Source organism: Nyctereutes procyonoides, unplaced genomic scaffold, assembly GCF_905146905.1.
Source record: "Nyctereutes procyonoides isolate TBG_1078 unplaced genomic scaffold, NYPRO_anot_genome, whole genome shotgun sequence".
Classification (NCBI taxonomy): Eukaryota; Metazoa; Chordata; class Mammalia; order Carnivora; family Canidae; genus Nyctereutes; species Nyctereutes procyonoides.
This window is the reverse complement of record NW_026575048.1, coordinates 22,877,524-22,893,353: the sequence shown is the minus strand read 5'-3', so window position 1 is coordinate 22,893,353 and position 15,830 is coordinate 22,877,524. Positions and strand designations below refer to the sequence as shown.

Genomic DNA, 15,830 nt, shown 5'->3' with positions numbered 1-15,830 from the left:
CAGCATCGTATGGAGTCTGTACTGGTCACCTCAGGCCTCTGAATCTCTTCCATAACCACCACTGGCCCCCCTGTCATCCTGCCATTGTGCAGTTAATGTTTGAGATCAATGTCCAGAATTTGACATTTATCCCTGTCACATGTTTCCTCCACCCAGAAGCTATTAAAATTTGTTAACCAGAAACAGCCCATTTCCTGCCCCTGGCCCTCTGCAAAAGAAGGCCTCCAGGGTCTGGAAGGAGCAGGTGGTGTTTGTCCTGGAGAGGGAGGGTATTTCTGCCTTGGAGCTAGCACCAAGGATGACCAGCATGGTCACCGGTGCCCCATGGGGACCTTTCTTGCAGTATCCCCCACCCCAGAGCCCCACCTGCCACTCTCACTGGTCCTGTCCGTCGTGACCTCAGCCCTCGTGGCCGCCCTGGTCCTGGCTTTCTCCGGCATCATGATTGGTGAGTGTGCCAGAGCCCTGGGGCTTCCAGGGGTGGGGCGGGAGGGGTGTGGAAGGGGCCAAGGAAGGCAGATCTGGTGGGACAGAGCAACATTCTGGCTTTGCCATGGAGGCAGAGGTGTCACTGTGGGTGGGAGGTGATTAGGGCAGCCCAGGCCAGCCTGAAACAGAAGCCCCCTGCCCCAGCCCCCAGCACCACTTCTGTTTCCTAGCTGAACTGCCGCTTCCACTCCTTGACCTCCCCGTAGAGCCTTCTAGAGGCACTCTGCTGAGGAGGACACAGTAGCCAAAGCTTACCCTCAACCCCAGAGTTCACTTCCAGCTGCCGCCAGACATAGTGCAAATGGCTTCAGGGGACATAGGGTTTGGCTCACTCCCCAGGGAACACCTCCAGCCTCACCCGTCCCCACATCAAGCAGGCAATGCAAAGTTGGCTTCTCAGTATTTCTGTTGGGCCTGTGAGCCAAGGTGAGCGGAGAGGTCTCGGCGCTGTCCAGCCAGGCTCTTACTGCGGGAGGTGCCCAGGGCAGGTGGGCAGGGACATGAAGGAAGGCAGAGGGGAAGGCTCAGTACCGGCAGCGCTTTCAGACCAGCCCCTTTAGGGCAGTTGGGGGCTGGTAAGGGGTGCGTGGGTCCCATATGATGCCATCTTTCAAAGGGACAGGATGATGAAAGCTAACGCTTGTTGCATACCACATGCCAGGTGATTTACACATTTTATTTAGTTCACTGAATCCTCACTTGACCCTCTGAGCATGCTTGGTCCATTTGAGAGAGGAGGGGCCTGAGTACACAGCCATCGACTTACTTGCCCTGGCCCATAACTGGGAGCACTGGGCTTTCAAAACAGAATCCACGCTGTGCATCACAGTTTCATCCTGTGTCCCACGGACTTGGCCCCACGGAATATTCTCACAGATATATAGTAAGAGCAGCAATGATGGTCACTTGCACCGGTAGAGTTTTTCAAAGCCATTTTACGTTGGTGAATTCATTTCATTATTTGTTAGAATCACTAAGTGTGATGGAAATGTTCAGATCCCAGAGGAGGAGATGGAGATCCAGGAAGGCTTCCTGGAGGAGGTAGCCCGTGCTGGGCTTCAAGGGCCAGGCTGCCTGGCCCAGGCCACGTTGTAGCTAACCTTCATCTGCCTGTAGTGTACCGCCGGAAACACCAGGAGCTGCAAGCCATGCAGATGGAGCTCCAGAGCCCCGAGTATAAGCTGAGCAAGCTCCGTACCTCGACCATCATGACTGACTACAACCCCAACTACTGCTTTGCTGGCAAGACCTCGTCCATCAGTGACCTGAAGGAGGTGCCTCGGAAAAACATCACCCTCATCCGGTGAGTGCCCCCCTCCCACTGTACTCTGGGGTGGTGCCGGCCTGCTACGAGTTCCAGCCGGCTGGATGGTCATCCCCACACCATGGATTTTTCCAGCCACAAGGGGCCAGCACAACCACCGCTCAGGGCAGTTCCAGCCCTCCCAGGTTTAATGCTTAGGGCCATTTGGAGAGGTATTTAACTGTTTAACACCCCATATATTCACGGGGTTTGCACAATGAATGGAGAGCAAGACAGGGAACCAGGACATTCCTCGAAGTCCCCTGAAGCGCCCCCTCCCAAGTCTTCTGGGCCCCTCATTCTCCAGGTGGAGCAAAGTGTCCTCCTCTGAGCTTCCAGGGCACCCCATGCCTTCTTCCATCATTTACTGAGCACACTCGGCAGGAATGTCTGCCAGGGATCTGTCCCTCCCCAACAAGTGGGAGCCTCTCCCCGGTCAGGGCCCTGTCCTCTTCACCCCTATGACCCTGACGGATATCAAAGACCTAGTTCGTCTTCATTGAATAATAAGGCAGGGGAGGCCTGGCATTGTATGGCAAAGCCAGGTGAGGGTGTTACTCCTCAGTTTGCAGGAAACCCTCTGCCTCTCGTGTGCCTCTTTCTCCTGGCCCCCACCCCGCCCCCTCTGCCTGACCTTGCCTTTTCCTTTGCACAGGGGACTGGGCCACGGTGCGTTTGGGGAGGTGTATGAGGGTCAGGTGTCTGGAGTGCCCAGCGACCCGAGCCCCCTGCAAGTGGCCGTAAAGGTAAGAGGCGGCTCCATCATGGCCCTGATCTTGGCCGGCAGTCTCTATGGCCTCAGCTCTTGGACCACAACCTCTTACCCCTGCGGCTCACAGCCTCCTCCTCCTTTCCACCCTCCCCTTCTGTACCCAGACGCTGCCTGAGGTGTGTTCTGAACAGGACGAACTGGATTTCCTCATGGAAGCCCTGATTATCAGGTAAATAAAGCCACAGAGAGACGCCCCCTGTTAGATGTTTCTGTCTGTCTCCAAAGGAAATGGTGTTGTCCTCCAGCATCCCCTTCCTCCCCACCAGGAGGCTCCCTAAGATTCTTAACGCGTCTTACCAGAGTGAAATAGCCCCAGGTGGTCGTCTGAGAAGAAAGATCTCTGTGGCCTAATAACCCGAGGGATATCCCTCTGCCTTCCACTAGCACCCCTGTGTCACCCAGTGGGATGTTCCCCAACCCCCCCCCTTTTCTGAATAGAGAATGCTAATTGTTGCCAGTGGAAGACACACTTACACCCCAGGTAACTTTTCGACAAAGCCCCTCCCCAGTTCCAGCTCTTAGATCTTGTGTAAAGACCCGCGGCCCTAACTGATGAATTCTTGAACACTACCTCTGAAACTAATGATGTGCTGTATATTGGCTGATTGAATTTAAGTAAAATAATTTGATTTGAAAAACAAAAAAGAAGTGTGCCCCTAGATGTGATGGAGGCCACCGCATCCTGTTCCCCACCAGCTGGCTTGCACCCTTTAACGTGTGTCTCTGGCGTCCCCTAACTAGGAATCTCAGTGCCCAGGGCTTGGGAGGGCATGTGCTCCGGCCGCAGACCACCTTAAGGAGGACACAGGTGCTTGACCTTGAGATCTCGCCACACTCATAGCCTCCTGTTATGCTGGAGAGCCTCAAACATCCAGACACATGCGAGTGGCCTGGGGTCCCCCCACCCCTGCGTGGAAGTGGACAGTATGTGAGGTGCCTGTGTTGTCCACAGAAGAATGCAAAGCAGGGTCAGGGCCTTGCTTTAAGGGTAACCTATTGTCTGATTACACATGTAATACATGATTATTGAACAACACTTGGGAAGTGTAAGATGATATGGAAGGAGACCCAAATCACTCAATCTCACTCTTGCTGATAACCCGCCACTACTCTATTTCAGCATAGAGCCATGTAGACCTTCGGCTCTGCGTGTGTGTGCCCAGACGGAGTTCACCCGCCCCCCTGCCCCACGCGTCCTAGCAGGATCACATTAACAAGAAAACCCAAATCGTAGGGCCTCTCGGCCAGACTTAGTCCCTCCCCATGAGCACCCATGGGGGATGCATGCACAGGCCTCTTCCTCACTCTCTTTCACACACGGTCTCCTGGCAGGGTTCCCTCGGTCCCCAGAGGAAGCAGTTCCTTCAGCTTCTCTGCCTGACGCGTCCTCGAAGAACTCACACATGAATCCTAGCAAGCAGTCCACGCACCACTGTCCCCACTGACCCAGACCCTGGCCGCTCTCTCGTCCCGCCCTCCCTCTGACCCCACCTCCTTACTAAGTACCTGTGCAGCAGCCTCCTGCCTCCAACCAAACACTCTCATGCAGACTGGACTCCTGCCCGGCCTGCCCTCCGGTTCTCGCACCTGCTTAGGAGTGAGATCCCCCCCGGCCTAGGCTGGGCATGGGACCCGGCTACCCACATGACAGAAGGCATTTACATAATGCAGCTGCTGAAAACATAACTTTGCATCCTGCTCTTCCTCCTTAAGATTTTCCCAGACTCAGCTCAGTTAAATTTGGTTACTCCCCTCTGCTCTGCAGCAAATTCAACCACCAGAACATCGTGCGCTGTATCGGGGTGAGTCTGCAAGCCCTGCCTCGATTTATCCTCCTGGAGCTCATGGCAGGAGGAGACCTCAAGTCCTTCCTCCGGGAGACCCGCCCTCGCCCGGTGAGTGAGAACCAGTCTTGACCTAGTGGTTGGAGCCAGGGAATGGAGCAGAAGGCGGGAGGGGCAAGAGTGGGCAGCCTGAGAAGCAACCTACTCAGTGGGACCGAGGGAGTCAGCCCTGGGGCTTGTATCTGGGGGAATGGCCGGGAGAGATTGCACAGAAGGTGGACGAGGGCTGAGCCCACCCTGGGGAGCTTGAGCAGGGCTTGTGCAATGGGGCCTCCAGCCTGAATCCCTTTTTGCGACCTGCTGATTCCGAGAATTAGGGACAAGCACAGAGGAGGACTTTCATGCCAGCCATGCCATTAATTCAACTGATTTGGGGGCAGGACATTCTACATCTACTCATTCTGGACCCCACTAACCTCATTTCTTAAGTGGGGACATCCTGACCTTGTACCTTTACTGTCAAAATAAAATACTGTAATATTTATGAAGGTTCGCATGTGTGTCATGATTAAGGGGCTGGAGCTTGGGGGAGTGAAGAAACCTGGGCAGACCCAGGAATGCCACCCACCCCACCCCCCCATCCACCAACCCTGGTTAGACAACCATGTGGCTTAGGACTGTGAAGCCCATAACCACAGGATCGGCACTGTGAAATCCAAGGGCTGGACTAGAATCTTTCTAAGGTGGTCCTAAGTTATAAGACATAGCACATGGGGCATGCCCAGAGTCCAGCTGCCCACTCCTGTCACTGCCGGGGTCTTCAGGAGGCTCTGGGCTCCAGGAATTGGAGCAGAGAAGAACCCTGAGCTAGGACCCAGAAGTTTCCTCAAGTAGCTGTGGACCATGAAGAGCATGAGGAAGACTTGCACCCTCCCCACCCCCAGGAAAGCAGAAGAAGACGACAGCAGCCTTGCTACAGAAAGCCCAGAACTGAACACTGTGCTCTCTGGGACTCAGACGGGAGGTGGATACCATGAAAGATCACACCTGCTCTAATCCCCATGGTCGTTCAGACTGAAGTTAGAATACCTTAGCCCTGGGAGCCTCCCTACGATGCCTACAAGCTCCTGGGTGACCTGTCTCAGCACCTAAGAAGAATCCAGTCTAACTTCCTGAAAAGAAGAGTGTGTGCACACCTGAGCACCCCTGGCAGGAGGATGGGGGGAAGGGGGAGAAGGACCAACCATAATAACCCTCATCCGCATTATCTTCATCTTCCTCCTAGTTGCCACATTTCTGAAAGTCACCCTGTGAAGTAGACGGCGTAGATCTCACCTTAATTGTACAGATAAGAACACTGTGGCTCAGAGAGGTTATATGACTTCCTGAGGCCACACAGAAAGCGGCAGAACTGAGACTGGAACTCAGAACTTGGGATTCCTGATTTCGGGGCTCTCTCCAACCTACCATGCTGTTTATCCCAATGGTGCTCTTTGGGGAACCATGCAGTGCCAAGATGAGGTTGGGTCACTGAAAACCAATACCACCAGCCGTGCAGACATCTCTGCAGGGTATGGACACAGACATGGGTTTTCCCACCACCATTCAGCAAAGCAGAGCCTTCAGCTCTTGTGCTCTGAGATTCTCGGCAGTGCTTGTAGCAGAGGTCAAATGGGGACACATAGCATCACACTTTGGGAAGAGCCCTAGCTCTGGGTTTCCCACTGGACATTCCTGAGGCTTGAGAAGGAAGTACTGTGCATGCCAAGGACAGATTTCCTCATAAAGGGGAAATCCCCATACCTGGTCAGCCCAAGGGCATTGTGGGTGGGGATTTTCCCTCTCTTTTGGAGGCAAAAACATCTTTCTCTTTTGATGATAAAGAGGATCTGTATATTGTCCCAAAGAACAGAGTACCAGCAAGGAAAAGCAGGTCGTTCATACCTCAACCACCTCCTACCCCCTGTGTCACCCTAAAGAGACTCAAAACGAGGAGCCTGATCCCAACTTGTGACCTGGAACTGCAGGCACTGCCCAGGGGATGCCCACAGCCAGAAGATGGTCGACTCTCCTTGGAAGAACCGCTTCTGAGGGTCAGGATCCCACTCACCAAATCCACTCTTCTAACCCTTGACCCCACCCTTCTTCTGTGTGGCTCTCCTTGCCCGCCACACCCCCCAAATCCTGGTAGCACCCCAATCATCCTGCTCCTCACCTTCATGCACACCCACCCATCCCAGGGGAGCTGGTCCTTCTGGGGATGCCTGCCCACAAGAGGTGATTTTAAATGCTGGATGATAGCCCTCCAGAGTGAGCCCATGCCCACGTGTTTATGGCAGCAGCTACCCTGGGTGTTCCGGAGACTTGCTAGGCACGATGCATTCTCAGAACCACAAAATCCAGGTTAGCTGTGTGAGGATCAGGTTGACTGTGAGAAAGGAACATGCATTGTGGTGGACAGAGGGGGCTACACCAGTAACCCTTCACGGAATGAAGGAGGGAGGGACTGGCTGGTGGGCATCGCAGCTGGAGAAATACACACACCAAAAGATGGTGGGTAGAGTTGTGACACTCTCTGGATTCAAAGGCCTGAGTTCCAGCTGGCTCACTTGTTTGAAGCCCCCAAGACTCTCGGGGCTTACCTGATGACCTGCTGTGTGCAGGTGCTTAGCTAGGCATTTGGAATCAGACAAGGTCTATGGTCTTCTCTTCCTGCCATCCCTGAGGTCCAGCAGTTCCATAGATGATCAGGATCGAAGGACCTCAGAGATGGTCCGCCTAAGAGGCTCTGGCTTCGGATGACATATGCACGGACATGAAGTGACAAAACAGATGTACAGATGCAGAGGGACAGAATGATCCTGGCCAACCACATCTGTCATGGAAGCAAAATTCATGTGTACAGATGAAAACCTCATTTGGTCCCAGGACCCCACCTTCTCAAGGAGGAAAGACCCTTTTTAATGTCAAAATAATTTTACAGACCCAATCTTTATTCAACAAATATTTATCGAGGGTTTGAGATATGCCAGATATAGACCAAGGGCTGTCTTTTGGTATCCATTGATTTAATCAATAATGACAGAAGCCATTGAGGGGTCAGTAGTCTATCAATTACAGGTGGCCGTCATTAACCGCAACAGTGTCTGTACCTATTTGGAACATGGCAATGCCTGTGGGCAGCAGCTCTGGGGAAGATGCTCAGTACACAGGAGGCTCTCGGATCCAGAGGTCACAGTGTACAGGTCAGAGCCTCTGCTTTGGGTTCATGCCCAAGGGCAAATCTGTGGCTCCAAGGTTGCCAGACCAGTGTTGGCTCCGACATGCATGAAGGGGCATTTGGTGCCCCTGTAAAGTCGACCACGTCAGGAGCCAGGAAAGACGAGTCTCCAGCAGCAGTGACTTCTCATCACTTATGACAATGACCTTGTGTTCCCTGTCTGCATCTGCTTCTTCCATTCTCCTTTCTCTCTTGCCCTTATCTGCATTGACTTAAAATATATTCCTATTCGGGGGGGTGCCTGGATGGCTCAGTTGATTAAGAATCTGACTCTGGATTTCAGCTCAGGTCACGCTCTCAGGATCATGAGATCCAGCCCCACATCGGGCTCCACACTCAAGGGGGAGTCTGCTTAAGGTTCTTTCCCTCTACCTGTCCCCCTGCTCGCTCTCTCTCTCTCTCTCTCTAAAATAAATAAGTAAAATCTTTAACATATATCCCTATTCTGTTTTTTACTGGTGAAACAGTCCACTCCGTCTCCTTGTGATTCTTTACCTAAGGAAAGAAAAGGTATCAATATTACTCTGCATTTTATTAGGACATATGTTACTGCCTGGGAAGAGCCTCTCAGAAACTGAGACCAAAGAAATGATTCTCCTTCACTGGGCCTGTTTTCTTCTATTGTAAAATAGGATTTTGGTCCAAACAGTGTCCCTGAAGGGAATAACAGTGCCCTGAGGTGCTACACACTCAACATTCATGCTTAAAAGAATCGTGTGATCAAACACTTTTCAGAGGCATGCAGACAGCTCTCTTACTGATTTGCAATGGACATCAGAGCATAGCAAAGACCGATAATTCCTGTGTTCAAGAAACCGATTTGGCCCAGAAATTCTCATTCCTGTTTGATCAAATTCCATCCGACAAGCCTGCTTTGGGACAGGATATTTATGTCCATGACCATGGCTGCCCAAAGAATGTCTGGTTACCAAAAGAAATGCCATACTCAGGGGGAAATCAGTGGGAAAAAACAACAACAACAACAAAAAAAAACCAAATTCCAACTCCTTCTTTGCCCAGGATTGATATAAATGCCATTGCACACACTAGGTATGCTCTGCATTGTTATTTTAACTATCAGTTTTGACACAACATCTAAACCTTCCCCAATTCTCCCCCAGACACACACACACACACACACAGCTTGCCAACACTCCAATTCTGTGCAGACTGATTAGTGGAGCAGTTAATTTGCTCTAAGCAGCCAAAGACAGGGAGCTCAGATAAACGCAGCCCATGGGTTAGTGCCTGGGAAGATTTAGTCCCTACAGCATGCCAGGCATTTAAGACATCAATGGTCCTTGCACCCTGAGTGATGGGCGCTAAGACACAAAGAGACTCAGGGGCAACTGTGACCGGTCCTCTTTTATAAAACATTTTCCTGGACAGAAAGAAGATATTCCTAATACTATAGCAAAATGGATTAATATTTCCCTTGGAAATATATTATCTTTTTTCCTCCCAGGAAATGGGTAGTATCTCTCTCACAGTGCCCAGTGATTCTGACCCTAACAAGCTCCCTAGAGAAGCCAAACACAGGGCCCTTTTCCCAAGACTACCATGGCCTCCAGGCGGTAGCCCCACCATAACTGCAGGTCCCTTCATGAAGGATTCACTCTGTGCCTTATAACAATCTAGGGAGGGTGAGAGTGTCATGCCCCTTTCTCAGACAAAGACACTGGCTTGGGGAGAGGCAAAGCAGTTAGTCCCAGGTCACAGTCAGTAGAGGATGAGCAGAGATGAAGCCCATGTCAGTCAGCTCAACTGGCCACTGAATTATATTGCTCATGGCATTTGTGTGTTGTATTCTGATTCAGGTGGGTACTCTGCACTGTATCCATATATACTCCATCCCTTCTAGGACACATTGTCCTGAGCAGCCCAGTTTTAACTCCTAGAATCTTGCCTCTGCCCAATCCAGATCCTTAAAGCCCAGCTCTGGGCAGTTTTGGCTCTGGAGTGAGTCACTTAGCTTCTCTGAGCCCTCAGCCTTCTCCTCTTTAATATAGAGAGACCCTTTCTTCCCTACGTCCACACAGGATGTTGCACCAAAGGAGGTCATGCGCATGGACTTGCTCTATTGCATATAAGGCACTGCCTGATGTTCCATGGGCAGAGGTATTCCCTTCCCTAAATTGTCCTCCTCAGAATTGAAGCATGCCCCAGAGAAGCACGACTCCTGTCTGCCTCCCCTAGACCCATACTATTGCTCCAAGGAGTCCTGAGGAGGCCTTGACCTGTGGCAGAGAAAGCTCCCAGGCAGCCTCTGGTAAATCATAGTTCAACTATAATCAACTATGCTTGGCTCTCAGTTCTCACTGAACCACTGCAGTGTGCTGAGCATCGTGCTCTATACCGTGGAAGTGGACGCTGAAATCCCTGCTTGGAGACCTCACAGTTTCCATAGGAATATGGTCAAAGAAACCCAACAGCAGTGGATGTGACACTGCATGATAACATGCTGCTGCAGACTTCAGGGATTTAGGAATTAAGAGAGACACCAAGATGGGATGTCACCTTCAGAAAACACTTCCAGGTGCTTAGCAAGGCTGCCGAGGAAGCTGAGGCAAGTCCACCCCCATGGGCGGGGTGATGCCTCCTTTTACACAACAGACTTCACATGGGGACACTCAGGTGGCTCAGATGGTTAAGTGTCTGCCTTCAGCTCAGGTCATGATCCCAGGGTCCTGGGATCAAGTCCCACATCAGGCTCCTTGCTCACTGGGGAGCTTGCTACTGCCTCTACCTGCTGCTCCTCCTGCTTGTGCTCTCTCTCTCTTTGAAAAATAAATAAATTTTAAAAACCTGAAAAGAGAGACTTCAGATAGAAAAGTTTGAGATAGCTCTTCACCTGCCCAGCATTTCCTGAAATTTTCTCTTTTTCATCCCACTTTAGGTCTGGGTCTTCTTGAAGACTATTTCTTTAAATAATTTTAAACACTTTAAAAGCATTTTCTCCCTTGATTTCTTCACAGGCTTGTTTATAATTTGGGGAGGTTTGAATGTCAAGATTAAGGTGGAAAAATGTGCAAAATAATTAAAAGGGGACAGGAGCCAACCCATCCTGGCCCACCCTGGGCTGCTCTAGTTTGGGGCTCTCAGCCCTGGCTGTATGTTGCACTGACCCAGGGGGGTGCTGTGACCCCTGCAAACACTAGGCCCACCCAGAGAGATGGGTTCATTGGTCTGGATCAAGGCCCGGGCATCTGTGTTTAAAGCCGCTGAGTGATTTCTGATGTGCGGCCAGAGCTGAGACCTCAGCTTGAAGCCTGTGTTTCAGATTTTCTCTCCCCGTGATCGTCTTGTCAGTGGATCGCTTCTGTCTCCCCACAGAACCAGCCTTCCTCCCTGGCCATGCTGGACCTTCTGCACGTGGCTCAGGACATCGCCTGTGGCTGTCAGTATTTGGAGGAAAATCACTTCATCCACCGGTGAGTCTACGTGACCCTGCTCTTCCCTCTACCTTCTGCACGCTCCCCTGCATGTTTCAAGAGCCCAGATCCCCACCACACCCTTCAGAGTAGAATGGTAGGTCTCTCTCCAGACTTGTTGGGATGACTCGGCTTCACTTGTCCTTAAGATAATTACTTACTCTGTCGGGGCTTCATTTACCCCATATGTAAAATGGGTATCATAAAATATCCATCCCAGTGCTGGAGATCTAGATGAGCTGCCCTTGACCACTTCGCCTCAGGGATTCTTGCCTCCATCACGTTAACATTTTTCCCATCTAGAGAACCAAACTCTTTAAGGGAAGTTAGAGGAGTTCATATTTTCACATATTTGACTTTGGGTAACTCAAAGGCAAGGACCCTGTTTTATTCATCTTCATATCCCTGGTATATTGTGGGGCACAATTAATGTCTGTTGGATACATTAAACTTTTTTCTAAAATGTTCTGAAATGAAGCATAATGATTATTTTATTTGCTTCCATACTTCATTTCTTCTACTCTATAGGATCCTTATGTTTAAATAGGTGTTTGATTGGGACATCAAACCCACATGTAATGCTACAGACATGATAGATTATACATACTTCTTTCCATGTGCATGTTGATGACTTTCTCAGCTGACACCTTGATTCTGAAATCTGAAAAGTCAAATAGACTGTTAGGCTCTTTGCAAAGCTCCTCCTAATGATATGCTTCACAGTTAGTAAATACCAGCCTGGTGAATGAACAATCACTTCTTAACCCATGTCCTCAAAGAGTGTAAGACATGTTCATAATAATTAGAATATGTAACTACAAAGCAGGAAATGAGAGAAGCTGTATGAGTTCAGAAATGGAAAAGCATGTAAGCAGAGAGCAAGCTATGCTTTCTGCTCTAATAAAAATGGAGAAATTAAAGACCAAGAAATGCACTCACCTAGGCTCCTAAAGTCCTTCCTCAAACAAGGCAAAAAACACTCCTGCCAGCATGTCCTTTCACTGTGACTCCATCACTTTGGTTTTCTGATCTTCCTCTTGATCCTGACTCTGCCCAACTTGTAGGTCTTGTGCTTAATAGAAATAAAAGGAGCTGAGACCAATCCTTCAGGTTCCCCTCCAAAGCTATGCCCTTGCTTCAAAGCCCCAGGTAGCATTGTCCTTGTTCGTGACCTTTTCGTTGTGCCCAAAACTTTCCATAAATCTCAGCTCTGGCCTTTATTGGTGCTCAGACAGGACAAGGTTGTGCTCTTCTTGGAATTCATCCTTGGCTAGAGCCATCTTTCCACCTGTTGTCTGTATCCTCTACTGGAGAGCAAGCTGTGCGGTCACCTTGGTGACTCCGGACACCTGCCTTCCCTTCTCACCGAGATTGTTTCTGCTTTCTCATCTCTGCCCCATGTTCATCACCAAGCATCCAGAGTCTCCGGCTAAGGGACCCCATTCTTCTTTCCTCTGACATTTTGAAATCTGCTTTCCTAGAGCATATTTTGACTATGTCCAGTGCTCTGTTATTACAGATAATGAGATAACAGGATCACATTCTCTCAAGATTCCTATCACTTCCACATCTGTAAATAGTTACCAAAGGTCAGAATTAGATCCCAGAGTAATAGTTTGTTGCTACTTTTATCTTTTTTAGAGATTGTCAAAGATCAAATCAGGAATGCATCAGATGGTCTGCTTTATAAGCAAAAGGCAACTTCCAGCAGCAATTGTCTGTCCCAATCAAAGCTTCTCTGCTGGGGTAACTGGCATTAGGAAATCATCTTTTACACCTCCTCGCTGGCTGCGAGCTCTGTGGCACACTCCCACAGCACTGTGACCTCTAATCCTCTCTCCTCCCCTGGCATCCGCCTCAAGATTCACAGGCTCCCCTGCATGCACACCTCCTGAATTCAAAGTGGAACTCCTTCCCCAGATTCACACGCTCCCATTTTTCTATTAGACCTGTTTCCTTTGGACATGGTTTATTGCCATTTCAAGAATTATGGGTCATTCTACCAATTCTTCGTGTGCTCTATGATATCACATTCACTTTCTTGCCATTAAATTCAAGATCACTTTTTTAAGCAACCATTTCGTGCACATCAGCGTAAAGACCTTCCTGGAGATATAAATATTGTTTCTGGTCTACTTCAGTATATTTCTCTTGAGAAGCAATTGCTATATATCCTACTATTTTTCTTCTTTTTGATGTCATATATGTTATGCTTTTGTAGTTTTATTAGGGCATTTTATGCACCATTGCTCCTCAAAATTCAACTGAAACCTTCTGCATCAGGTCAGTGACATTAACAACATCCATCTCCCACTCTGACTCATTGTTCTGGTGTCTTAACTGTCCTAATGACCCACAGTCCAGATCTTGTTTATTTTCCGTGTCCTTATTTCTCCACCAAAGATCAAGATCTTTGGGAAACCAGATGAAAATATGAAAACACCACCTGTACTCCCTAAGAAGTACTCCTATTTCTTTCTGTCCAGGACTGTAATATTATTAGAGACTCACTCCAGACTTCTTCTGGATGCATCCTTTATTCCCACATGGATGTCAAGGATGGGTAAGCAGTTGATGAGTTGATGAGTCCTGGAGAGCTTTGACCATGCCTTCCAGGCATGCTATAGGAAAACAGGCCATCTAGAGTACAACAGCAAAGAGGACATGATAACCCTATGACTCGAAAGAAGGCATTCTTCAGCCACAGAGCTGTGATGCATACAGCCTAGCAAAGGCTTTAGTGAAATCATGGATGTAAGAATAATAGTAGCTTATTTAAAAAGACAACTAGAATTATTGGAGAATACCTTGACTGCTCGAACTTAGTATCATGCAAGTCATGCTGTCTCAGAACACTCCTCAGGCAACTGGCAGAAACCAACAGCAATCTGTACAAAACCATAGCCTAGGCCAAATGGCATTTCTTATGCCCCTATATGATCTTCTTTTAGCTAAAGTTTTTTAATAAAATGAGAATAGCACCCTGTATCTTCTAGGGTTGTTGTGATAATTACCCATGAAACACTTAGAACAATGCTTAGCACAGAATAAAAGGCCAATACATTCTAGTTCCTATTATCATTACTTTCATTATTATTATCCCATTAAACATTTTCAATCATCTTCCCTAATCTGTTTCCACTCGCCTATTAGTTCTGAGGGCTGGAATTGGTCGAGCTATTCCTCTCATACTGAAGTATGATGTAGTAAAGAAAATAGAGGGCAGAGAAGGGAACTATTTGAACATCAGATTAGAGGTGAAAATCCTTGTGATGAATATTACATGTTTATCCTCCTGGAAATAAAATTAGGAAGTGTATTTTCTCTTTTCTTTTTTTCTTACCAGGGACATTGCTGCCAGAAACTGCCTCTTAACCTGTCCAGGCCCTGGCAGAGTGGCCAAGATTGGAGACTTTGGAATGGCCCGGGACATCTACAGGTGAGCAATGGTGGCCATCACCTAGCGAAGCCCCATCCCCTCAAGAGAATGGGATGTGGATGCTTATGCCCTAAGTCATCTCTGGTATGCTGTCAACTTGTCACCTAACATTTCCTTAAGTCCCATTCTGGGACATACAACATCTTAATTAGTGCCCATGTCTGGTGGTCTAATTCTAGGATCACACTGCAGTCACTGACACCAGGTTCTCAAGTACATTGTCTTTCTGGTTCCAACTTCCTGATCCCAGAATGTTCTCAGACACAGAGTAACCTGGATACTTGATATGGAGAAAGTTCTCAGTAAACTTTTACTTAATGCCTCTCCTCAATATTCAGGAATTCTAAATGGACTTGGGCAGGAGCACTCATGAACAAGCAGCATAATGGGCCAGCTCCCCGGTCTTCTCTACACCAGGAACCACGGAAGGGTGGTTCAAAGCCCATGGGTACTTAGCTCAACTTCATCTCATTTTCCCTGTCCCATTCTCAAAGACATTAAAAAAAAGATAATTTTTCTAATTAAAAAGAAAACCCTTCTATTATATGTACCTTACTCTTCTCACCCCAACCCCTAGTTTCATTTTCAGCTGATTATTTACAACTGTGATTTGCTGCATGAGCTAAGCAAATCACTCTTTTGCATGGTCACTACTTACACCACCCCCCACCGCCCCTAATCCAGGCGTGGAGTGAGGAGAGATGGTCACATGGAGCTTTCACTCCTTGGAGAGTAAGGGGGAGCCCCAGAGGCCCCCAGAGAACTGATTGCGATTGACACAGGTAGGAATGCTGATGGCACCCCATTACTCTAGGGTAGATTGGGTGCTCCACTCTCCTCTTAACCTCTCAGAGTCTCAGCACCCCTCCGGCTCCTCTCTCAGAATACGCAAGATTGCCCTTGGTTGGTTTATTTTTTTTTTAATTTATTTATTTTTATTTTATTTTATCCTTGGTTTAAGATACAAATGTTGCAGCAAGACTTAGCGAGCAAGCCCTCCATGATTGGGTCCTTCCTCTCCATCCTCAGCTCTGACACTCTCTGGCCCTAAGCTTCACCACCCCAACTTGCCCTGTGCGATCTCACATGTCAGGAATGGTCTTCCAGGAGAGCTCCTCACCACTCAGCCCCACCAGCCGCCACCTGAGAAACTCTTCCTGGACCTCAGCCCCACCTCCGTGTCACTGAGCTTTGTACTCACCTGCATCACTGTATGCACTGTTCTACACTCAGGTGTCTGTGTGCCTTTCTTCCACTAAACCGTAGGCTGGGGTGAGAGAGAGTATAATTTATGTCCTCAGCACTTAGCAGAGTAAACACTCGGTACAGGAG

At 48.9% G+C, this 15,830-nt stretch overlaps 1 protein-coding gene across 1 annotated transcript in view; it reads left to right on the top strand.

Moving 5' to 3' along the window:
- The window catches only part of ALK (ALK receptor tyrosine kinase), a 690,816-nt gene that overhangs the window by 659,998 nt on the left and 14,988 nt on the right, over positions 1 to 15,830 (top strand). Inside the window, exons 19-25 of the mRNA XM_055327701.1 lie at positions 344 to 448; positions 1,606 to 1,792; positions 2,448 to 2,538; positions 2,669 to 2,733; positions 4,330 to 4,459; positions 10,962 to 11,059; positions 14,406 to 14,498. Coding sequence (XP_055183676.1) covers positions 344 to 448; positions 1,606 to 1,792; positions 2,448 to 2,538; positions 2,669 to 2,733; positions 4,330 to 4,459; positions 10,962 to 11,059; positions 14,406 to 14,498 — 769 coding nt within the window. The remainder of the gene's footprint in view (positions 1 to 343; positions 449 to 1,605; positions 1,793 to 2,447; positions 2,539 to 2,668; positions 2,734 to 4,329; positions 4,460 to 10,961; positions 11,060 to 14,405; positions 14,499 to 15,830) is intronic.